General features: G+C 31.6%; 3 protein-coding genes across 4 annotated transcripts; all 3 read left to right on the top strand.

The window, feature by feature from the left end:
• Positions 1-726: 726 nt before the first annotated feature.
• Positions 727-1,785, top strand: LOC108871905. The gene is made up of 2 exons (XM_018658935.2): positions 727-1,257; positions 1,354-1,785. Exons 1-2 carry the CDS (start codon positions 727-729, stop codon positions 1,783-1,785), a joined length of 963 nt encoding a protein of 320 aa, XP_018514451.2.
• A 5,812-nt stretch (positions 1,786-7,597) lies between these two features.
• On the top strand, positions 7,598-15,724 carry LOC103869760 (nitrile-specifier protein 1). 2 transcript variants are annotated; one of them, XM_033291874.1, is made up of 4 exons: positions 7,598-9,916; positions 9,997-10,229; positions 10,320-10,580; positions 11,314-15,724. In XM_033291874.1, exons 2-4 carry the CDS (start codon positions 10,038-10,040, stop codon positions 12,346-12,348), a joined length of 1,488 nt encoding a protein of 495 aa, XP_033147765.1. In that variant the 5' UTR covers positions 7,598-9,916; positions 9,997-10,037; the 3' UTR covers positions 12,349-15,724. The 2 variants fall into 2 exon arrangements, with proteins under 2 accessions (XP_033147765.1, XP_033147764.1); XM_033291873.1 differs by having other exon boundaries at positions 7,598-10,229.
• Positions 15,725-15,970: 246 nt separating this feature from the next.
• LOC103869759 lies at positions 15,971-23,600 on the top strand. Its single transcript, XM_009147838.3, has 9 exons — positions 15,971-18,087; positions 18,535-18,808; positions 19,474-19,588; positions 19,665-19,789; positions 20,098-20,179; positions 20,286-20,397; positions 20,475-20,638; positions 20,735-20,855; positions 20,920-23,600. Exons 1-9 carry the CDS (start codon positions 17,899-17,901, stop codon positions 21,253-21,255), a joined length of 1,518 nt encoding a protein of 505 aa, XP_009146086.3. The 5' UTR covers positions 15,971-17,898; the 3' UTR covers positions 21,256-23,600.
• The last annotated feature ends 1,995 nt before the right edge of the window (positions 23,601-25,595 follow it).

The following is a 25,595-nucleotide window of genomic DNA, read 5'->3' as shown; positions in this document are numbered from 1 at the left end:
TCAGCAATGATTATCTCTATTGTTTTCTTATTATCATTGATCTTCTGTTTTTTTTCTTATATAAGACATAAGCCTTTATTGAGAACTCATTTGTACAATTGTTTTGATCAGATAATTTTATTATTATATGACAAGTCGGTTTTCAGAGATACTTACTAAAAGAGAAGTGATATAAAAAAAGTCTTTAACGACACAAGGTCTTGATTTTAACTTTCAAAGAGAAGTACATAATGAAACTCATATTATATTCATATGTAAATTACACAAAATGTCATTTTTGAAATCTCTAAAGTCTTATGCCACAGACTAAAGAAAGTCTTGCTAAAATTGATATCAGAAATCCAGTCAGTCTTTGTTGCTAAAAAACAGATTTCGGATAATATCATGATTGTTTAAAAAATGTTTCATGCCATGCGAACTAAACTGAGTGGACGTAATAAAAGGATGGTCATCAAGACAAATATGAGTAAAGCATATGATAGGATGGAATGGTCATTTATTAAAGATGTGATGCGAAAGATGGAGTTCCCTGAAACATGGATCACCTGGATTATGAGGTGCATTACGTCGGTAAAATATAAAATTCTTATGAATGGGCAGCCAAGTATTGTTCCAGGTAGAGGCATGCGTCAAAGAGATCCTTTGTCTTCTTTCTTTTTTATTCTGTGCACGGAAGCGCTTGTTAGCCTTCTCAATCATGCAGAGAACCAAAGGAAGATAACGGGAATGCGCGTCACACGCGCATGCCCTACGGTATCTCACCTTCTCTTTGTTGATGATAGTCTTTTCTTCTGTAAGGCAGAGCTCTGTGAATGTGAAGAAGTAATGAAAGTAGTCAGGACATATGATAAAGCATCTGGCCAATATATTAACTTTGACAAATCTTCCTTACTCTTTGGTAAGAGGATTAATGCAGCTACTAGGCAAGAGAATAAAGATGCACTTGGAATACATAATGATGGTGGGATGGAAAAGTACTTGGAAATCCCAAAGGATATTAGTGCCTCCAAATGCAAACTCTTTACATTTCTAAAGGATAGCCTGATGCATAGAGTGAATGTATGGACTGGTAGATGGCTCTCAAAAGGGGTGAAGGAGGTAATGATCAAATCCATTTTACTCGCTCTTCCGACATACGTTATGTCGACGTTTATGCTTCCATTGGAGATATGTGAAAACTTCGCAAGTACCATTGCACAATTTTGGTGGAGTTCGAATCCACCAAAAAGAGGAATACACTGGGCGAAATGGAAAAAGGTTTGTCTACCAAAAGAAGAGGGCGGGATTGGTTTCCGTTTAATTCATGAGTTCAATCTAGCAGTACTGGCAAAGTAATTATGGAGATTGGTTCAGTACCCCGATTCACTGGTTGCCCAAGTCTTGAGGGGCAGATATTATAGGATGACCTCGCCATTAAAAGCAATTTCTGCAAGTAGTCCATCATATGTGTGGACAAGCATCTTCGCCGCAAGGAAGCTTTTACTTCTGGGGATCAGACAGAAGATTCATTCTTGTTATAAAGTCAAGGTGTGGAAGGATTCATGGATTCCAATGACGCCTGCTAGACCAGCTACACATGTAGCGTCTGTGATGCACCCGAATATGAGAGTTAGTGACCTCATTAATCAGGAATCGAAGGAATGGGACGTACGACTACTACAGGATTATGTCCATCCTGATGACATACCACTCATTCGCAGTATGGCCATAAGCTCTACTCATCGCTGTGATACTTTCTGTTGGAACTACAAGAGAAATGACCAATACACAGTTAAATCCAGATAATGGGTTGCTCAAAATCTGTTGAAGCCAGAAGAGGAAAAGGAAATATTGGAACCAAGCATCACTAAACTTCAAGCCTTTGCTTGGAAGTTGAAAGCGCCAAAGAAGATGTGCCATCTTATATGGCAATTGATAACGGGTCAGGTGACAAAAACGAGGAATCTAGTAAGGCGGAATATGATGTGCGATAATTATTGTCCAAGGTGTGGGGAAATAGAGGAATATGTAACTCATGCAATATTCGAATGCCCTCCAACTCTGCAAGTATGGTCATTATCGGTAACTCATACAAGCCCAGGTACATTTCCAGTGTCAAGCGTCTACACAAACATGGACTATCTATTCTGGAGGAAGAATACTATCCTAGAACCAGAGCAAGACAGAGATCCTTATCCCTGGATAATATGGTATATTTGGAAGGCTCACAATGATAAACTTTTCAGGGGAGTAGACAGAGACTCTTTGGAACTAGTTCAATACGCAGAAAGTGAATGTCAACCCTGGTTTAATGCAAATGAGCTGATACCGCCAGTAGTACAGGCCATCAATAGTGAGGAAAACCAAGTCTTAAGCTTGGGTAATATTTGCCTATTAGATTGATCTTAGACAACTTCTGATCACTTTAGTGGATGTGGATGAGTCTGGATGGATAGTCGGGAGAACATAATACTTATGAGAACAAGGAACTTCACTTGATGTGAATAAACTTTGCATTCGAAGGTAGAAGCACTGCGATGGGTGATGGAGAATATGCTTCAACACTCCCATGTCAAAGCTTTGGAACAGACTGCAAGGAGCTGGTTGCAATGATAAAGGAACCCAGGAGTGGCCAAGCTTCGCGATAGAATTGGAGAAGAGAGAGACGCTGTAGATTTGTTTCCTGGACTTCAAAATCACCCATGTGCCACGAGTGCGCAACCAGTTTTCTGATTTTTTAGCTAAGACTGCTAGGACTTTTCGTAGGGAGTTAATTCTCATTAGTTGTTTAATTCCGGTCTGGTTACCCAGACCACCTCAAGCTTGAGTAATAGAATAGCGGTTCGATGTCAAAAAAAAAAAATATTTAAGCCATTTACTAACAATGATGAACCAACTTAATTAATTATGTAATTTAATATATTCTAACTATATATATCCTGATCTTGTGGAAGATTTGGAATCCTTTCTTAACTAGTTTCAATGTTTCTTCTAAAAGCATTTAGTAGTCGTGCGTATATATGTAAATGTGAAAGATGCATTGTATTAAAAAACATACCCAAGAATAATCAAGCTGTATGATCGTCTGTATGCATTGGTAAGGTAAAAACAAATGCCAAGGTATTCCTATCCACATATTTGATCTTTTTTTTCTTATCTTTTATATTAAAACAGAAGTCACAACCTTGATTTATGTGTGATTTTTTTAAAAAATGGACCTAATGGACCTATTCATAGAAATTCATACTATATTTTAATTTAGACTAATAATAAATATAATTTTTAAAATATTTTAATCATAGTATCTTTTGATATCTTTTCATTTTAAATATAAATATATTTATTTTAAAATTCTAACAAATCTGTTTAAAAGGATTTTTACAAGATCTTCATTTTTAAAATTATATTTAAATATTTTCACTAATTTCGAAATTAGTTTAAAATATTATTATACATTAATATATTCAGTTATATAAAATGAAAAATAAAAAAAATCTATAATATTTTAGTTATTATATAATCATAATCAATCATATTATATTAAAATTATTATATTGAGCTAAATATAATAAAATTGTATTAAATTTATATATTTATATATTTTATTTTCGTAATTATAAAATATTTATGTTCAAAAATAAAATCTAATATGTTGGTAAGATGGGTTAACATTATCAAACTATATAATAAATGTATAAAAATTAACATGTATTTCTTTAAAGTTAATAATATAAAATCTTTGTAACTACTTTAATCATAATATATTTTCATTTTAAATATAATATATATTTATATATTATATTTTAAAAATTCTAATAAATCTGTGTAATATTTAAACAATGACTAAATGTATTTTAAGTTACCGTTTAGAAATTAAAATAAATAAATTATATCATATTTTATCTACTTTTATAGTCATGATCATGTTAAAATATAATTATTATACTAAAATAAATATGATAAAATTATATTCAATTGATAAATTTATAAATTTTATTTTCATAAATATAAACTATTTATTTAAAATATAATATGATGATAGAACGGTTTAAAATTAACAAACTATATAATACATCTCTAAAAATTAATATATCTTACACTTTTATATATACAATAATAAATTATCTAAAATGAATAAGCATAAAAATATTGGTAAAAAGAACTCCAGTTTTGAAATACGGGTCAGAATTTAACATAAATTAAATACAAAATATTTTATAAATATATTTTCTCATGAATATATTAATTTCCTTAATAACTAAATGCAAATACAATAAGATAAATATATAATAAGAAGTGGCAAATACATAAGGTTTAAATAATTAATTAATTATAACATGTAAATTATAAAATTATTGTATTTGAAATAGTTATATAAATATTTAAGTATATAATTAACATTAAAAATATATACCACTTATGTTCTAAAACAATAATTTATGTATAGAAAAGTGAAAACAAACACCCGTGCGATTGCACGGGTCAAAATCTAGTTATCATTAATCTTCTATTTTTTGTATATATGGCATAAATCTTTACTGAAAAGGATATTTATTGATAAAAGCCTGAGCTATTTTAAATCGGAAGAAAATCTTTAGACAAGTTTTTAAGGTTTTAACCTTTTAAATAACAAATCATTAATGTATGCCACCTTCCATCATAGAATTATAAATAAATGGTGATACACGTTAACGATTTGTGATTGATTAAAACAATAAAATATTAACTAAATAGTTTTTCTGATTTAAAAATAGTTGACAAATTTTATCACCAGAAATACTATTAAAATTTTATTTTTACAATTGGTCTGATCAGATAATCATTATATCGAAGCTCAGTTTTCAGAGATAATTTCTCAAAGAAAATTAAGTTAAAAATAACGATACAAGGTCTTGATTTTGACTTTTAAGCCTTGTCTTCTTATCAAGATGAAATGTAAAATTTTGAGTTTTTTTTTAATATAAACTGACATATAAAAATAAGGAGATACATAAATGTACATGTAAATGTAAATGTAAGCGTGTGAGTCTATATCAAGAACTTTCTAGTATTTTTGTTTGAATTCTTTTTCACCATATATTTCAGAATTTTAAAACTAATAACAAAAATTTATTTGCTAAAATATGAATTTAGAATTTAGAAAAATAACAAAATATGTAAAAAAGTTGTGATATAATGTTTTTAAAAAAAAATATTAAAACGAAGAGAAATGTATAAAGTGTTGAATGTAGAGAATTGCTAGTAAAATATGCAAAAAAAAATATATATATATATGTTCATTATTCTTAATTTTTGAAGATTTTAATTTGATTACTTCAAATAAAAAAAATTGTATCAAATATTGCATAAATAATTGATATTGATAAATGGGCAATTATCTCAAATAGTTATTTTTAAGTTTTTGTCAACAAAATAGCTCTTAAGAAAAAAATGACCAAAATAACCCCTTTTATTTTGAATTTTTTCTTTTTTAGTTTGAAATCTTATCCTCAAAAACGCACATGTTAACTCTAAACCTTAAGTCTAGATTAGTTAACCATAGGGTAAAAATATATTTTTCCCTTAAATAAAACTTATTTTGGTCATTTTCTTCACTAAGTGCTATTTTTGTGACAAAAACTTAAAAGATTTATCGTAGAAAATTTCTCTTGATAAAATGGATGACTAACTAGTACATTATATATTTAAACATAAAATTGTATAAATTATTTCGGATAAGATATTTAAACAGTAGTGTTATAAATTTACAGAATATATAAATCAAACTTTAAAGAACATATTTTTTATTTTTCATACAAATCAATTTTTATTAACAAATTCAATAGTTTTTCATGATAAGTTTTACTAAAAAATACATCACATATAGGAGAAATGGAGAGGAACCACCATATTTGAAAATGTTTTTTTTTTTCTAATGCTCTTTAATCATATTGGTATTATAGTCTTTTGAAGGAGGAAACCAATAGGAATAAAAGTACTTTTCTCCATTTTCTTTTAATGAAAAAATTTCATAAAACTCTTAACTCGTAAGTCTATGAATTAATTACAGATCATTTTTTTCTATCTGATAGTAATTTTTCTCTATCAAATACTAGGGAAATTATGTAAATGATAAAATATGTTGGACGTTATAAAAAATAAAATAAATATGTTGTTTTGGTGTTAAAAAATGTCGTTCAACCAAAATATGTTCAACAAGGCACTATCTATATAATATTTAGAGAATTACCACCTTGATTTATTTTAAGTTTACTTCAATCAAATCGAAATCATGTTCAACAATGTAGATTCAAATCCAAATCATGTTTAGATATTATTTGTCCATATCATTGACCATTTTATATTTTATTGATTAGTTACTATAATTATTTATTGTTGATATTTTATTGATTATTTACTATAATTATTTATTGTTCAATATCTGACTGGTGGCATTTCTGGAAATATAATAAACTAATAGGAAATGAACGTAAAAGAATAAAATTGCAGGAATTAAAAAGAATGGTTGTTCAATCCCATATTTAATAAGAAATAACTTTGTTCTTTATTTTTCTACAAAAAAAAGGAATGGTATGGAATGAAAAGGAAAATTATTATTTATGAATTATGATTTTTTTAAAAAAATGTTAGGAAATACATTATTCATTGTCGTTCCTTGGACACCATTCATACTCAATATAACAATCATAATTTATTTGTCGATAACACCCTCTTATTTTAAGTAAATTTCGCTTTCAGTGATATATAGAAAGTTGTTGAGGTTGTGGAAAGTTTGTTAACGTCTAGTTCAAAATAATTTTATAAAGATTATTACTATATTGCTTCATAGTTTTTAAGGACGGACAAATAAAACAAACTAGGTTAAGATATATAAACATTATATATATATATTGAATAATTAAAAAGTCATTATCTACTATCTATATAATTAAATTGGTGCAAACATATAAATAAATTTTATAAATCAAAAAAATATTTTTGCTATTTGATATGATGTATAATTAAATTTAAATGATAGTAATATATATATGGTATATTTTAATATTAATATTTATTGGATGATGCTTTTTTCTCATATTTTTTTGATCATTTGTATATGTTATACCAAAAATTCTAAATTAGTGATAACAAAATTTTCACTGTGAGATTAATGATTTAAGTAATAATTTATAATATTTTAAAAAATTAAGTTGTCAATATTTTTTCAAAATTTTTATCAAAAAAATGTTCAAAGTAAATTTCAAAATTAAGATATTTATGTATTTTTATATGGCATATAGTTTAATTTAAAATGATACATATATTTATATATCTTTTATTTTTGATACTTATTAAATGAGACTTTCAACTTATATTATTTTTTAATTATTTGTATCATGTCATAACAAAAGGTTTAAATCATAGATCACAAAATTTGAATGTGAAACTTTTAACAGTTTAGTAATTTATACTCGTTTTTAAAAATTCAAAATATAATATATAAATATTTTTTAAATTTTTATTATATGTTTACTATGATTGTTTAATTTATTTTAATAGCTTAAAATTAAAGAAATATAATTATAATACACACTTATTTTTATCAAATCTTTATTATTCAAAATCATTAATTATCATATATACTTTAGCCACATTAGGCAATTCCGTAATATTATTTAAGGAAATAATGAAGCACATTAATAATGTATTTATTGTGATTTAATAAAAAGCTTATTATATATTTAGATGGACCAACCTATTTCTCTAAGGATTCTAAGAATCATTCTAGTGATGACACGTGGCTACAAAAAAATGTTGCAATGCTTCTCAAATAATATATAGGGGATATCCGAACTGAATTTGATCTGATAAATAAAATGTATTCAAACCCAACCATAAAAAATAATTGAACGAGACTTTTTATGGTATTTTGGATTATGGAATTATCTAAATTAAACCCAAACCCGAATAGATATCCAAAAATATCAAAAAACCAAATTCCAAAAAAAAATATTTATACCAAATCCGAACTTAATCACAAATAAATACCCAAAATACTAAAGATTTCATTGAGTACCTAAATAAACATCTATGACATGAATAATTAACTCAAATACTTATTTTAATAAATTTAGTTATATGGTGCTCTTCATTCTTTTTTCTATATAGTCGAGTTTATTGGGTTGATGTGTTTTCACTTCGGGTTTATCGGATATGATGTGTTTGTACATAGTTTTTGTTTCATTATCTTTATTCTATAATTTCATTTCTCGAAAATTTCACTGGAACCAAAAAGAATCGTGACAAGAGTATTTTTTATTTTTCATTTCAAAATTTTGATTTTAATCTTTGTTTCACTGGATCTTTATTTGGTTTTAGGATTTAACTAAGTACAAAACAATATTTTAGAACCAAAAACCCAGTTGTGAAACACTAAAGTATAATAGGTTCAACCAGTTTTTGGAAATGTTACTATCTTATCTAAAAACCCGAACCAAATCCGAACCGAAAGTAGTACTAAATCCGGATCAAAATAGGTTAAATATCTGAATGGGTACAAAATTTTGGTATCAACAGAATCGGAACAGAAATCTATTTGAACCGAAATTTATGCTAAATTTGTTATTCTAGAATAAACTAAAGTTCTAAATATGATTTTATATATGCTCTTCCCAAATGTTTTCTTTTTTAACACTGAAAACTTCATTTCAAAAGGACAACAACATAGTTTTTTTGGTTAAAAACAACGACATAGTTTTTCCTAGATGAAATACAATAATCTACCAGTAGATGGTATGAATAACTCAAATAACCAACCAAAATGAAAGTTGCAAGAAGAAAGCTGAGAGGTCAAAATCAGCAGGCTGATTTTACATATGCTCTTCCCAAATGTATTCTATCAAACGCTATATTAGTTGGAATTTCTTAATGTAAATATTATCACTCACTAATGTAATTATTATTCGAAAACGTACGCAATTTTTTGTTGTTTTGATTTTTTATTACTATTAATAGAAGTTCTTGCAGAAAAAAGAATAGATTGTTTTCACCAAAATAAAAATAAAACTTAAATAAATATTTTGATAGTTAATAATTATTAATATGTGTAAAATAATTGTGGCTATATATGCGGGCAAAATATATAATATAAATTATTTTTCAGAAAATTTAGAAAATCATATAAATGAAGTTTTTATCTAGAACTCGTGATATAACTTGAAACCTAGCCTATGATCTAACTTAGGAACATGGATATTTGAAATAATTAAAATAAGAATTTTATCAATTGGATATTTGAAAAGTTATAATATCTTATCCCTAATAATATATTTTAGTCAAATTTTTAAAAATAATGTAATTTTTTAAGAAATTTTCTCATATACAATATTGTAGATTTGTAATTATTATAAAATAATATTCGCCATGGAATATATAACTAAAATAAAATTGAAGGAAATATAATGCCGTTATTTCATGAACATATGTATAAAAATATTGCAAACGGAATATAATTTATCCTCACCAAAACTGCAAAACTATAAAATACATGATAGTAGTTAAGAAAAGATGAAATTTAAGTCGACCGAAACATATCATCGCTATTCAGTTATCAAGTATTAAATTAGGAATTTGATTATTTTCTCACAAAAAAAAATTAGAAGTTTTATTGTATTTCATTAATAGCGCATTTGCCACGAAAGTAGCGTAGCTCTTATTGGGTGTGACTAATTAGGAAATTATATGAGTTGGCGCTTGTATTGGGTGTAATGAAAATATATTTCCGATCCAACTACTTGCGGTTTGTCAGCGTGTACCCACATGGATTCATTCATTATTTAAAGTCTCGTGTACCGCACGATATAAAATACATGAAGAAATTCGTCGATGTGAACTTCCCATGGGTCGATAAATACCCATGCAATTTCCCAATATGGATCAATCATTACATTATTCCCAGGTCAGTTCTCTCAACATGTCTCTCTCCCTCTATCCCATATTACTGTTTTGTATATGATTTTGCTACATTCATAACTACAGGTTGTAATATTCGTAAGATTGATCAAGCGCAAGCAAAAGCGATGGCCCAAAAGTTGGACGCAAAGGGTGGTGAGAAGGGAGATGTATGGGATGATGGCGTTCACGAAAATGTTAGAAAAGTATATGTAGGTAAAGGCCAGTACTGTATAGCCTTCATCAAATTTGAGTATGTTGATGATTCTGAAGTGGTTGTTGGAGATGAACATGGAGAACAAACACAAGAAGTTGAGGAGGTACTAATAATATATACCATATAAGGTTGAAAATATCAGTTTTATTCAATATTGGTGTCGGACCAAGAGTTGTTTTTTTTCTGTATGTAGTTTGAGATTGATGAAGATGACTACATCGTTTACGTAGAAGCTTTCCGTGAGAAAGTAACTCAAGAAACCATCGTGGCTCTTAAGTTCGAGACTTACAAAGGCAAAACCAATATGCACATCGAGACGAGTCCGGGAGTAAAGTTTGTTCTCCAAGGTGGGAAAATCGTTGGGTTTCACGGGCGTTCGACGGATGTTCTACACTCCCTTGGAGCCTATGTTTCTTTCTCATCCACTCTTGATTCGCTTGGAAACTGGATAAAGGTAGGAATCTCTTAGATCGACATTAAAAATGAATCTCCTTTTCAACATAACACCACATACAGTAAAAAAATTCTATAAATTAATAATATTCGGATTATGGTATTTTATTAATTTATAGAGTTATTAATTAAATATATATATATATATATATATTTTACTGTATATACATTAATTAAATTTGAAATTAAATTTTATACTATTTTAGTATATTATTTGTTGTATATAAAATATGTTTCATAGAATTTAAGTGTTGTTTAAGATATAATTTTAGTAAATACTATCAAAATATATTGATTTAGTAAATACTATCAAAATATATTAATATAAAATAAATAATATATTTTTGTCTATACTTATATAAACTATATATATTATTATTAATTTATGATTTTATTGGGACTATATTTTGATATAAAATTTTCTAAAAAAATATTATCTTATTATCTTATTGATTCATGTCATATTTTCAACCGGCTTAATTTGAAACCGAAAAATTTATTAAATCACCGTGTTTGTTAATTTATCGAGTATTAATTTATAGAGTTTATATTGTATATGCGATTATGTGAAAACAAGCATGACTAAATTTGAAAAGTTAACGTAATAGGGGCTAGAAATGTATATATAACTAAAAGTATATTTGTTAAAATAATGCGTATATCTTGATATTATCTAATCAGATTGTAAATCTCTTTAAAAATGTGTTAATTAACAAATCTTAGTAACTTATAAGGTGGAGCAAAATGGAGAGGGTCCAGGGCTAAGATGCTCACATGCCATAGCACAGGTAGGAAACAAGATTTACTCCTTTGGGGGCGAGTTCACACCAAATGTGCCAATTGATAAAGACCTTTACGTGTTTGACCTCGAGACCAAGAGTTGGTCCATTGCTCCAGCCACGGGAGACATTCCACACCTCTCTTGCTTAGGCGTCCGAATGGTGTCAGTTGGATCAAGCCTCTATGTCTTTGGAGGCCGAGACGCTTCCCGTAACTACAACGGTTTCTACTCTTTTGACACGAACACGAATGAGTGGAAACTGCTAACTCCCGTGGAAGAAGGACCCGCTCCTCGTAGCTTCCACTCTATGGCAGCCGATGAGACCAATGTTTATGTTTTCGGTGGAGTGGGTGCTACGGAGCGGCTCAAGACCCTGGACGCTTACAACATCGCTGATCAGAAGTGGGTACAGTGTGCGACTCCAGGAGAATCGGTTAGCATAAGAGGAGGAGCCGGGCTCCAAGTAGTGCAAGGGAAGGTTTGGGTTGTTTATGGGTTCAACGGATGTGAAATAGATGATGTTCACTACTACGACCCGGTTGAAGACACGTGGACACAAGTGGAAACATTTGGTGAGAAGCCTTCCGCGAGGAGCGTTTTTGCTAGTGCGGTTGTTGGGAAACAGATTGTGTTGTTCGGAGGTGAGATAGCGATGGATCCACAAGCTCACGTGGGTCCGGGACAGTTGATCGATGGGACTTTTGCGTTGGATACAGAGACGCTGAAATGGGAGAGGTTGGATAAGTTCGGTGGAGAGGAGGAGACAGGACTATCAATACATGTTGGGATCCCGATCCTAGGAAATGTAGATGTTTCGCTCGGAAACGTTCTAAATGAAGAAGAGAAGGAGACTCCGGATGTTAGAGGATGGTCAGCTTCCACGAGTGGGATAATTGATGGTAAGAAAGGGCTGCTGATGCATGGTGGTAAAGCTGTCACCAATGACCGTTTTGATGATCTCTTCTTTTACGAGTTTGACTCTGCTTAAACGCTTTGGTTTGATCATTACCGTTTGTGGCTGTTTGTGTTGTGTGTGTGATTCAATAAGGGAGGGACGTGATACCATATGATCCTTCATCATCCTTCTTTTTTTTTCTCTATATGTTTGCGTTGTGTGTGATGCAGTAAGGAAGGGTCGTGTGATATACCATACGATCCTTCATTATCTTTTCTGTTTTGTTTATGTATGTTTCCTTTTTTTAATGAATTGGCTTGTTTTCCGTCACTTTTCTCCATAAAAATCACCTAATTAAGAACAACGATGGATGTGTTGGAAACTTAGAAAGCACGTGTACATTATAGCGACATCAATCCTAATCCTTTATACCTACAGTTTTTCAATAAGTCATGAAGAGTGGTCTACACGGATAGTTCATATATATACTACACTTTTTTCTTAATCCTTTAAAAGCCAATATATACATACTCCAATCTGAACAAATCTAACTGTTTGGCCTAATTAAAGCTTGAACTGAATATGACTTGTGTGGAGCCCCGCATCACACAATTATAGTACTGCTCGGGATCATGATCGGTTACACAAAAAAAAAATCTGTTTTTTTAAAGAAAAATATGAAATATATTTTAAAAATTGGAAAGAAACAAACAACCAACAAGAAAATAGAATAAAAACATCTTGGTATTTCTAAAATAAATACATACAAAAGAAACAAAAATGTAATGAGAAATTGTTACAAGAAAAATGTATTGAAAAGAATTTCAAGCCCTAATTTCAATTTTCAACTGTCACGATGAATCATACAAATCACGTAGCGCTTTATTTCACTATAGTCCTACATAAAAGAGTGATTCTATCAAATACCACCGCACATATATAAAAAGATATCAACAAGGTTTTGGGACATTAAAGTTCATGTGTTGAAGGTTTGAAGAAATGCGATGTTTTTTTCGTATAGGTGCGTACAGAAAAAATATATCTCGATGCCTGTAGATAGATTATCACAAATAAAAGAGCATGCATTATATAAACGGCTTATTTTCAGAATAACCAACATAAATTAGGTGAATGGCAATGATTTTGACATAATGTAATGTTAGACATTTAAATCCTAAATTGTTCAGTTTTATTCATGCACTTAACAAGTTTCCAGTTGCAAGTGAGAGAGTAGATGACGTCGTGCTTTTTGTAGTGTATTTACAACAACACTAGGGGATAACCTGCGCGTTGTGCGGAATGAGATTATTATTTTTGATATTTATAAGATGAAAAGACATAAAGTCTGTTAAATGTGGACATCGGTTTAATTGTATGTGGATTTTATTGTATTTTATTCCGTAAAATATAAAAGTCTTATTTATTTTGGTTTGAAAAATTCACAAAAGTGCTGGAGGTTAAGGATGAAGAATATTGTAGAAGAAGTCTTATAAATAAAAAGTTCAATTTTATTAAGACGCATAAAGATAAAACTGATATTACGATTTAAATCTATTGCCATAAACTAAGTTTTTGAAATATATGTAAATCTCATATTCATAACTAACACAATCACGCATATTAGCAAAATAGGAAATCATATAGTAAACTTGAAATAACCGAACTGAAACATGGTTTATCTTCGTTGATTTCAATAGACGTTCCAACTCGGAACCGGCCGGTTCGATTCGGTAAATCCACAATCAGAAGTTTCAACTTGGAACTAATAACAGTTGCATATGAATATAACTTTTTTTTTGGTTTTTACGTGCCTCTCTTAGCCATTCATCTACAACAAACTGCACAACACAAGAAAAGAAAAAGAGACTCTTCTAGTTTAGCTTGAAAGTTGTGTGTTTATCCTATAGATTATGTACCAATTATCATCTGTTGCAGAATCTCCATGATCTCATAAGACTTCGACCCTATTTGTCTTCGCATGCACCGCCTCCATTAATTTGTACGTGATAATAAAGAATAAATAGTATGCTTAAAAGAACATATGGTAGGTCAGAGTGTGCTAACCAGCCATGCAAACGTAAAATTATTATCATTGGCAATATAAAAATTTTATCATTTGTGTTCGTGAGCTTGACGAAAGAAAGGGGAGAAGAGTCCGTGAGCTGCAGTAGTTTCTAATAACGATAATTTTAAGCTTGACGAAACAATGGGAGAGGAGTTCTCTTTTTGACAGTAATAATCAACAGGTATGCACAAAGATGCAAAAGAATTCGCCTCATAAAGCCGATCTAATGAATAGAAACTTACATGTTCTCTTCTCCTCTTCAAGACTTCAACAATGGAGTAACGGATGCGTTGGATTTCTCACAGGTTCGATCGAGAAACACAGTTCTTTTCATCTCAGTTTGCGTGACGCTTGTCCACGACTAAAGTCCCCATCTCAAGAACCTCGCCGAGAATAACCAAGATGAATCGTCGTCGTATAGGCCATGCGAAGAAGGAAGAGGAGACTTCTATGTTCAGTAGACTAACAGATGTATTGGATTTCTCTATTTTGTCTTAAAACACAATTCTTTTCATTTCAGTTTGCAATTTATAATCCTTTTTGTCTATAAAAATTGTCATCTCTTGATGTCTGATGAGATATGTTGAAACCTCGAAGGTGTGAAGAAGATTACAAACTTTTTAGAAAGTGTTTCAATCCTCATGCTAGTTTATAATCAAAAGCTCGTTACGATCACACAAAAAAATGCCAACATGCTCCAAAAGATGAAAAATAAGGAAACAAATATGTGAGAGTGTCTCTCTAAACGACACGTGTCAATATTGGTGTAAACGCATTAATTGCAATGCTCCTCTTTTAATATATAAGAGATATGGAAACAAAGCGCATGTCCCAAATTATTTATCACCTAACTTTTAACTGTATGCAGTAAAATGAGAAAAATAATAGATGCTTTAAATTAAAAAGTGTATTTAAAGTACGTAAAATATGTGAACATACCTGAAGAATTAAAAGCCTGAAGAATTAAAAGTTACAAAAATTACATTCCATATAACCAAAATAGTATAGGACTACCATAGCAAGGAATGTTTAAGATTACATGGAAGTAAGTAATGTTTATCCCAGCGTTTACCCAAACCTTCTATAAACTAAATCCAAAAAATTAATCACTAAACCCTAAAATTAAATATAAACTCTAACCCAAATATCAAAATATGCAAACTAGTACATATGAAGTATTATCAAAATAGAATAGTAACAAATGAACTAGTATAGTATATATTGTTCAATTCTTAAAATGTCTATGATTACATGAAATGAGTTAATGCTTACCCTAAATGTCAACTCAAACAGTACATAAACTAAGCCCAAAAAATTAATAAGTAAACCCTAAAAGAAAATATAAAACCCTAACCCAAATATCAAAATATGGACAGTACATATATGAAATTATGAAATGACTATGCTTGCATGAAAGAAGTTAATGCTAACCCCAATCTCAACCTCCACCTTCCAAATAATAAACCCTAAATCTTAATCACTAAACCCTAAACTCATTTATAAACCCTAAATTTAAATATAAATCTTAAATCCAACTAAAATGAAACAAATTAGATAGAATAATACATATCGGTGAAATTATGAAATATTTATGATTGCATAGAAGAAGTTAATTGTTGACCCCAAATTCAGATTGATTGTAGAGATAATATGTGAAGATTAACGGCATTAGAGAAAAGAAGTGGAAAGACAACATCGTATGAATATCATTCCGTTCAACATCACATTGTATTCTATTTTATTTAATGTCATAATAAATTATATTCCATTGACGTTTAATATACTATTTCTCTTTACAAAATCATATCCACATAATGTAGAACACATACATACACCAATACAAAATTCATATCAACAGAACATGAAACAACAACTAACAAGATTGAATTTTTTTTCCAAGCATCAAATGAAATATAACTTTGTAAATAGTACATTATATATTAATAAACTTGGCAAAAAAAATAGTCAAATTTGAAGAAAAGACAATATGTTTCATTTCATAAAATAGTATAGAAATACAATCTTTGTTCATCTCCTTCCTCGTCTTCGTACGCGAAATCAAAACTTACATGTTTTCACGTTTCGTCTTCACTCAATAAAATATCTCAGATTGAGAAGATGGATGCACAGAGCCGCAACGTCGTCGGCCCGGGTGAAGCTCCTTGCCGCATCGGCTGTAACTTGCAGCGGCGAGCTGGTGGTGTCAGAAGTAGAGAAGGTTGGAATTTAGGGATAAAATTTTTGATCACAAAATACTCTCAGAAATCTCACATAGACAATTTCATCAACAATTCTACAAATCTGAGAAGAAACAGATTCACTTTCTCTAAATTAAAAAATTAATTGCAGAAGGTAAATGAATATCAAAGAGTCACTAGTAACTTTTGACAGGAAATTGTTAGGAAGTTTTATTTTTTTATTTTTTTCAGGTTTCACCGGTTGTGTTGAAAGATAAAATAGAATTATTATACAAAAGTGAAACCGTGTATATATGTATTAAAAAAAATTGGTTATGTAGCTAATTAGTGTTTTTTCATAGTCATAGAAACCAATTTCCCTTATATAAACCGCCATGCTTCCTTAATATTTGGACTTATTGACGCCATCAAATTTCACGTTAAAACTTAAAAGTTAAAACCATGCAATACAATATTTCTTTTTCTTATAATCATTGGACTAGTTATTCTTTTAGGGTTAAGCCCTTTGTCAAAAAAAAAAAAAAAAAAAAAAAGAGTTATTCTTCTAGGGTTTTACTTCCAACAATAATCCGGTTCAACTCAATAACATGTCCGCTTCGTTTTGAGTTGGGTTCTTTGATAAATGGGCTTATGAGAAGACTTAAAAGAAGAGGTAAACTGGCCCTTCGTCGACGTGAAGTCCACAAAGAAGAGTTAGACCATGTACATATACAGAGTTCATAGAACATTCTCTAACAAATGGACACAAAGACATGTGACCACTCCTACTATTATTCCAGTCACTAATTAGCCAAAAGTTGCAATCGCCTTCTCCGACATATATACCTTCTCTAATAAAGTTATCTTGAAGTTACCAATTCTGTGATCATATGATACCTCATTAACAATGTGTTTCGTTGTAATATGATACACTAGTTTATTAGTAATTGTAGTTGTCAAAGATAGCCAGCTATCTAACACTACTAAAAGGGGAATAAGCAGTGCAGGGAGCGTGCCACGTCAGCGTTTATATTCGAACCAATCAGAGACGAGCTTTTTTACACGTCAGACGGGCTCTTGCTCCGTGTGGGCTTCATCTGAAAGCGTACCATTCGTGCCATTTGGGCTTTATCGTTCATCCAAAAAGCGTGCCGTTTGGGCTTTGTCGGAGTTATTCTTCTGCGTCTGCTTTTGCCCCTCACCTCTATCACTTCGTCTTCCCGATCGAAGAGAAACGAAGCCGAGAATCAATCGATCCACTTCTACGCAATCGATACTTTCATTTCAATCAATCAATAACTCCTTTATGATTTCGTTTCACCTTCCTCTTTTCCTCCTTCTTTATATACTGATCTTCTTTTCAATCAAACCAAAACCCTAAAACCACTCCACGCTTAGACCATGGCGATGAAACGAAATGGGAAGTCTCCTGTCTCCTCCGAATCTGATGAGAAAGTTATGTTCTTCAAAGATGTCTCTCTAGGGCCGCATGCAACTCAGTTGCGCTTCCGACTCATCCATTTCTGGGAGGCTCGGAACCCGATCAAGAAGACGCTGATTGGCCTCGAATTGCTCCTCATCGACGAACTGGTGAGTCAATTCTCCAAAAAATAGTTTTGATTCCTTGATATCTATGTTTTCTGAGAATTTTAAACGTTTGTTTAAACTTTTCTATTGCCCCTACAGGTTCATGTATAGGTTTTGTTCATGAAACATCTCTAGAATGTTTCTCTGCTTTCACTGGAGATTCGAGTTTAGGTTTTCTGTTTGATCTTTCGTATAGATATTTTAAAAAAAATATTTTAAAAAAAATGCTCTGCTCACATTCAAAATGTTCTGTGTTACTTCTAGATGTTTGTTTTAAACCGTGAGACCTATATTTTCTGAAAATTTTAAACGTTTGTTTTAGCTTCGGAGAGTGAGCTAGGGTTTTGATGAATATATTTGGAGAATTGTTATGAGATTGGTTTATTAGTTAAAGTAGGGTTCTGGGTTTTCAATCTACTAACGTGATTTGTTATTCTTTTTTGACAACAGGGGACTGTTATTCAAGGATTCATCCCACCGGGGCGTATTAAAAAATATTTGCCTGATATGAAACAAGGATCAGTTTACCAACTCAACAACTTCTACGGTTCGAAAAACAAACCGATGTATCGGGTTGCTGATCATATCGCAACCGTGTCTTTCACGTGGAACTCTGAGATGTCGGTTCTTCACGAGGTTCCCATCTCATTTGATGAAGACCGTTTCAGGTTTCATTCATATGAAGATTTTGAAGCTAACTGTGATCTCAAAGGTGACCTCTACGGTAAGCTCTCTAATTTTATAAGTCATCTCTCAGTTACATTGGTATATATTCCTGGTTAGATAATGAAATCTATATTTTTTGGGGGTTAAGTATTTAGTTCGAGTTTTTAGAGTTTTTGTTTGTCTTGAACATCATCTGAAGTGAATTGTGAATATTATTGCAGATTCGGTTTGTTAAGTTACATGTTACATTCCATGAATTTTTATTAACCATCTAACTCTATTCATGGACATTGTTATAGATGTATTTAGTTCGAGTTTTTAGAGTTTATGTTTGTCTTGAACATCATCTGAAGTGAATTGTGAATATTATTGTAGATTTGGTTTGTTAGGTTACATGTTACATTCCATGAATTTTTATTATACTTTTACAATTTTTTGTTTGTTTTGAACGTCCTCTGAAGTTATTATTACAAGAGGCACATGCCGATGAGTTGTTTTCAATCAATCGGTTTGTAGTAAAGTTAGTAAGTTCATACCAGGAGTTTTAGTTCAAGTTTTTAGAGTTTTTGGTTTGTTTTGAACATCATCTGAAGTGAATTGTGAATTGTGAATCTTATTTTAATTCGGTTTGTTAAGTCTTGATTCAGTTTGTTAAGTAACATGTTACATTCCAAGAATTTTTATTAACCATCTAACTTACACTCTTCTTGGACATTGTAATAGATGTTGTTGGCCACATGAAACTGGTCAATGGACAGACCCTTATTGAGCGTCCCATCCTTGACGAAGTGGAGATAGCAGCCTCTCGGCGCATTATGGTGCATGTGCAATCACATGAGTAAGTGTATTTTTTATTTTCAAGTCACCATCTCTCAGTAGTTCCTAAATCCGTAAGAGCTTATTTTGTTTTGCAGTGGGCCTGTGATGAAGCTCTACCTTTGGGACCATGCTGCAACAGACTTTTGCAAGAAGTTCAATTCCTATGAAAATACTCCCACAGTTCTTTTGGTCACGACTGTTAACACCAAACGTCTCGGAGGTTATCTTTCTATCTCTAGACTCATGTTTTCATTGATAATAGTGACACATTTTCGAAAAAGTTTGCCACTGTTCGCTTATGAGATACTAAGTTATTAAACATTCCAAAAACGTTTTTTATTTGTCATAGGTTGATAATTTATCATGTGTGACATAGATTATATATTTTTACAGCCTTATTAATCATATATAGCATGCCGAGTTAATCCATAGAAGCAGAGCATTTGTACAACTTATATATTTTCACATTGTCATTTTTATGCATATTTTCACTCATTCGTTTTAAATGTTTCTTTCATTATTGGACAGGTACCCTTGCCCTGACCTCTATGTCCTCCACACGGCTCTTCATGGACTATGACGTCCAACCAACCAAAGATTACTTCACCTGGTATGTATCCAAGTCTTCAACATCTACTTTTCACAAGTTCATCTGAAGCGCACACTTACACATATTGCAGTGATTAACTGGAACAGTGCTTTATGTTTTGTATCAGGCTTGCCTCTAACCCAGAGATTGCTAACCAGGTTAGTGCAGAGGTGGTTACTAAACGTGAGGCACTGACTATAGCAGAAATATTCTCCTACATGACTCAGGAATCTGCAAAGGTAAAAATAAAGCTAAATATTTCTTCCTCCTTTTGAAACGCTTTGATATTTATATCAAATTTTATACACGGTTGCAGGATGCCTTTTTTGAGTGCACGGCTACGATTGATGATGTTGTGCATGGCTCTGCTTGGTACTATATTGGATGCAGTGAGTGCCATGCTAAGGCTACCAAAGGCGCAACTTCATTGATTTGTACGAACACAAGATGTGAGAAGGTTAACACAACTGGTGTTGCACAGTATGTTTTCTCGCCTGAATATTCAATTACTCTTACGCTGCTATTAGTTTCTGATTATTAAAATTGTGACGTTGGCTTCTGTTTCTTTCACAACAGGTACCGTGCAAAGATTTCAGTTTATGACAACAGTGAACAAGCTTTTTTTGTCCTACTTGGTGATGCTGGTCGTGAGTTGACTGGGAGGCACGCATCCGAGTTAGTTACCAACTACTTTGAGGTAATTGCGCATCAGTTTATACTCTCAAATGATTTAAACTCACGTTATTGTACTTGAATGCAAGGCTAATGAACACAAAGGAGCTGACCATGAGGTGCCTGTTCCGGAAGCTCTAATCAGCATCATCGGACAGACACATAAGTTTTGTGTGAAAGTTACAGATCACAACTTCTCAGGCAATACCCGTGCTATTACTGTCACCAAGATCCTCTCTCTAGACACCCCACCACCCACAGAAGTCTCGGTTGAAAGCAACATTGCTGCAACGTCCGAGGAAACAGTGAAGACTGGAAACGAAGTGTGTGGAACTTCCAACGGCCGTGGAGACCCTGCAGATGGGGAGAGTAAGAGGATCTCTGCAGATGCTGAGACATCGACAGCTAAGCGTCCAAGATGTTAGAAGTTGAGCTCCCACTCATCTTCTCACGTATTGCATGCTTCAATGATGTTTACGTCTTTTTCAGTTTAAGTATTGACTTATGATTTTCTTTCAGTTGTTTTACTTTTCAGTGTTTTTTTCCCCTTGAAACATCATGTCTACTTTGCATGATTATCAGCTTATAATCATGTATACTGTTTTATCTATCTGCTTCTTCAGAATTACTTTCTCAGTTTATTATTTATGTCTTCAGAAACAAGTTCTAATGTATATTTGATAACATCTATGACATGAAATGTAAATAGTTCAGAGTTTAGGAGTGGAAAGACATTAATATATGATTTTGTGATTACCATTGACCAATAAATTATCAAATAATATAAGCTACTTACAAGTTACAACCAAGCCGCAGCCTTTAGATCCTTATAAGCCAAGAGAGATAGAAAATTCCATGTTCTTATCGTCACAAACATCATCCCAACAATATATAAAAATACTGATCCTTATTTAATTTATTATAAACACAACTACTAAACTGCACCATGTGCAGTAAAGAATTTTTTTAATCTAACTTATATTTAAAAATAAATTTTACAAAATATTATAGATTTTGCTATTTGCTTACTACTATTAAATATAAATTTGATATATAAAAAAACTGCTTAAAATACAAAAAAAAAAAAGAAATACGCAACTTAATACAAGCTCAACAGAATAATGTATATAGTAATAAGATAAAAACTAATACTTCAGATATACTAGCAGCATAGCACCACTTACCAAAATTATATAATAACAGTTGAATCAATAACTTCAGCCATAACCATCATTTTACAAGAGATGCATTACTCTGTATATATAAAAAGAGTTACAATACAATTTCACAAGAAAAAACCCTACTCAGTTCTAAAAAAGGCAAGTTTACTTCAATTTAATCATATTATACGGAAAAATCCGGGCGTAGCCCGGAAAAACCCTCTAGTCTTTTATAGAGTTAAGACTTAAGAATCGTCAACACAACCCAAAAACTAACTTTTTATCAGACTCAAGAAAGCAAACACCCAAGAGAAATACGTTCCTCCCTCGGCCCAACCCAATAACCAAATTCCAGCTGCGATAGGACGGCCCTTGGTCTTCGGTTTGTCCGTTCTTGACATATCCGAACTTAACATATTGAACACTCCTGACGCCTGCTGCGGCCTGGATCCTGGTCACTTGGCCTCCTTGTGCTTCCGCCTTTCTGGCATTTCTTTTGCTCACGCAATTCTACTTTTAATTATGAACACGAATTGTTTGTAATCAAAGTCAAAGAAATAATTATCAGAGATTGAGAGTTGACCTTAGAAGTTATGCTGAGTTAGTGATCCATTGGGAACAACTGTATTAATTGATCTGCGTCAATATAAGCCCATAAATAATTTATATAACTACTATATAATCTCGTTATTCACGTGTCACTAAAATATTGAATTGTTGTGATCTCAATAGTTGATATTAATGATCTAGTTTTAGTAGTAGTAGTAGTAGTAGTACACATTTATTAATAGATAGTGATATTCTTTAAAGATATAATCGTGCCTACTACGTGGTGTACCGTCTAACCGTTTAACAATGATTATTCGTTACTGATATTATTGACCTATGGCTTGTAATGTTTCAGCGTTTTAAGTCTTGTCCAGGATTTTGTGCTCCATTTTGTTTGAAATAAGTTTTGGGTACTTTCCCCTACCGTCTTATAGTTAGGAATGTTAGATTGTATATTTTGCTTCGTCTTTTACAAATCCAGCAGTGTGAGATAGTCCATTCCCGATGTGAGTAGTTATGTATTACAAGGGTGGATTTAAAAAAAACGAGTTCCGTATCATACGATAAAAGATAAACTTTTCCTCACAATATACTCCGTTCCTAAAAGATGTATGTTCTGGAAAAAAAAATTGTTTCAAAAAGATATATTTTTTACTTTTTCAATGTATGATTTTATGAAAAATTGTAAGTTTCGAAAAAATGGTATTTATTAAATTTCTATTGGGTAGAAGTTATGAAAAAATGTTATTCATAAAAAAACAATACATATTTAATGAATTTTTTTAATATATGTGAAAAATTTAGAATATGTATCTTTTAAAAACTGATGGAGTATTAATTACCTCCATCACGTCGATTGAGTTTACAATATCAATCTTGGATCAGCCGCGTAAGGAAGCGGAGATCTGATCCTAGCATACACGTTCCACGAGTTTAGACTTGGACGTGCCCTACTCAGAGTGTGATAGTATTGTCATGATAATATAAATAAATAATGACCCCGAGACCAGTTATTTGTAAAGCTTAACCAGTTATCATTATTGTCATGACAATCAATACAATACTAAAAGTTGAATATCCTCAATAGTTAGGCTATCCAAGTCACTAAAAATATTCCTCCAATCACAATATTTCATTTTGACACGTCAGATGGGCTTCAATATCTGAGTTTACGTATGGGCTTCAAGTTAATCTATTATTTAGAGTGGGTTTACGTGTGGGCTTCATTTTCATTACGTCTGGACTTTATTTTACATACGCCGAAAAAAAAATGAAAGGAGTCGGAGGACGGAAGTCACGAGGATCTACCTCCTACCACTTCGTCTTCTCTGCTTGAAACCATAGCGACTTCTTTCGTATCAGCTCCCTCTTTTCTTCGTCTTCTACATAATCAATACTCAACTTCGATCAATCAATTTCTTCATTATGATTTCGTTTCAGCTCCCTCTTCTCCTGCTTCTTTATATACTCAACTTTCTTTGTACAAACCTAAACCCTAGAACTGCTCTAATCTCAATCCATGGCGACGAAACCAAATGGAAATTCCCCTGTCTCATCCGCTTCTGATGAAGAAGTCATGTTCTTCAGAGATATCTCTAGGTACCCACGAAACTCAGCTGCGCTTCCCTCTGCTACACTTCTGGAAGGCTTGGAACCCCGACGCTTATTAGCCTGGAGATGTTCCTCATCGACGAAAAGGTTATATGAAATCTTCAATTTTTTTACCTTTAGTTCCAAATTATTTAACTTAGTTCCAATCTTCAATCTTCTAAAAAATTTTGGTTTTTAGTTCCCACTTATTTAATAAAAACATTGTTAGTTCCCACTTACGTGAAATCTTCGTAATCTATCTTTTTAGAGATTTGATGAATTAACAATGTTTAAGATTACTACCACCAATGATCTGTTTGCTCAGTTTTAAAAAAAAAGGATGAAAATAAACGTGTTTAGAACTTTGACCACCACTGAGATGTTTGTTTTCTTGCTTTATCTCTATCTACTTTATCGCTTATCACTTTTTCGTTTGCATATAAAACATTGTTAGTTCCCACTTATTTAGCTCATCGTTTGCTTTATCTCTATCTACGTTTTGGAGATTTGTATTCCTTTAAAGACCTAAAAATATGTTAAAAAGTTTTGGATTCCTGCTGTCAACTTCTGACTTTAGAACTGAAGCAGACCCACTGAGATGTAGTGTTCTTAGAGTAAGGAACTTCGAGATTCGAGTTTGATTCTGTCTCGAATGAGATAATACATATTCTATCTAATTTGATGAAATTTCAATTTTTTTTTTTTTTGGTCTTGGAGAGTCGTAGGAAGAAAGGGATGAATCGACCGTGACTGTTAATTGAGATACTACAAGTTACAATTGTGAGTAAAAATGTGGTTGCCTACTTTGAGCTAAGGCTCAATTGAGGGAGTGAAGAGAAGAGGGGAGATGGCGTTACACAGGTTCATCTCAATGTCTACGATATAACACATGTGAACAACTACCTCTGTTGGTCTGGCATAATTCCATTCTGGAATATACAGTATGTTTATTCTATTTCTCTTCATAACTCTTCTCTCTTATATAACTTAGTTATTTGATGAAAACCATTTTTATGAGTCTGTATATCATGGACCATTTTTATTTATTTAGAGTTTTAACACTGTTTATCAATTCATTATCTTAAATTAAATTATTCAGTGGAGGAATCCACTTGAAAGCCAAATTTATTTAGTTGGTCTGTCGTTGTTAGTTGAAACGAAGAATCAAAGCCGTCAGTTGGGTAGGTCTTTGTTTCTGATATCTATGATCATTTGTATTCGGTAGCTACGTTGATGGAATGAGTGATTAGAGAATGCTTTGTTTTCTTTAACCCTTCAAGTCTCTAAATAGGCCAAAGCTTCCCATGCATCAAGATAAGAGATTAAATCAAAGATCAAATTTTGTTTGGTATATATATATTACTTTCCATCCTGTCTGAATGAAATAGAGAAAGAATAATATGTGTAACCTATTCTATTTACATCTTTGTTTCTTCACAGGATCTGGTGATGCCCATTACTGTTTC

Source organism: Brassica rapa, chromosome A05 (assembly GCF_000309985.2).
Source record: "Brassica rapa cultivar Chiifu-401-42 chromosome A05, CAAS_Brap_v3.01, whole genome shotgun sequence".
In the NCBI taxonomy this organism is placed as follows: Eukaryota; Viridiplantae; Streptophyta; class Magnoliopsida; order Brassicales; family Brassicaceae; genus Brassica; species Brassica rapa.
Note: the sequence above shows the minus strand (reverse complement) of the source record. Positions and strands in the feature narration are given on the sequence as shown.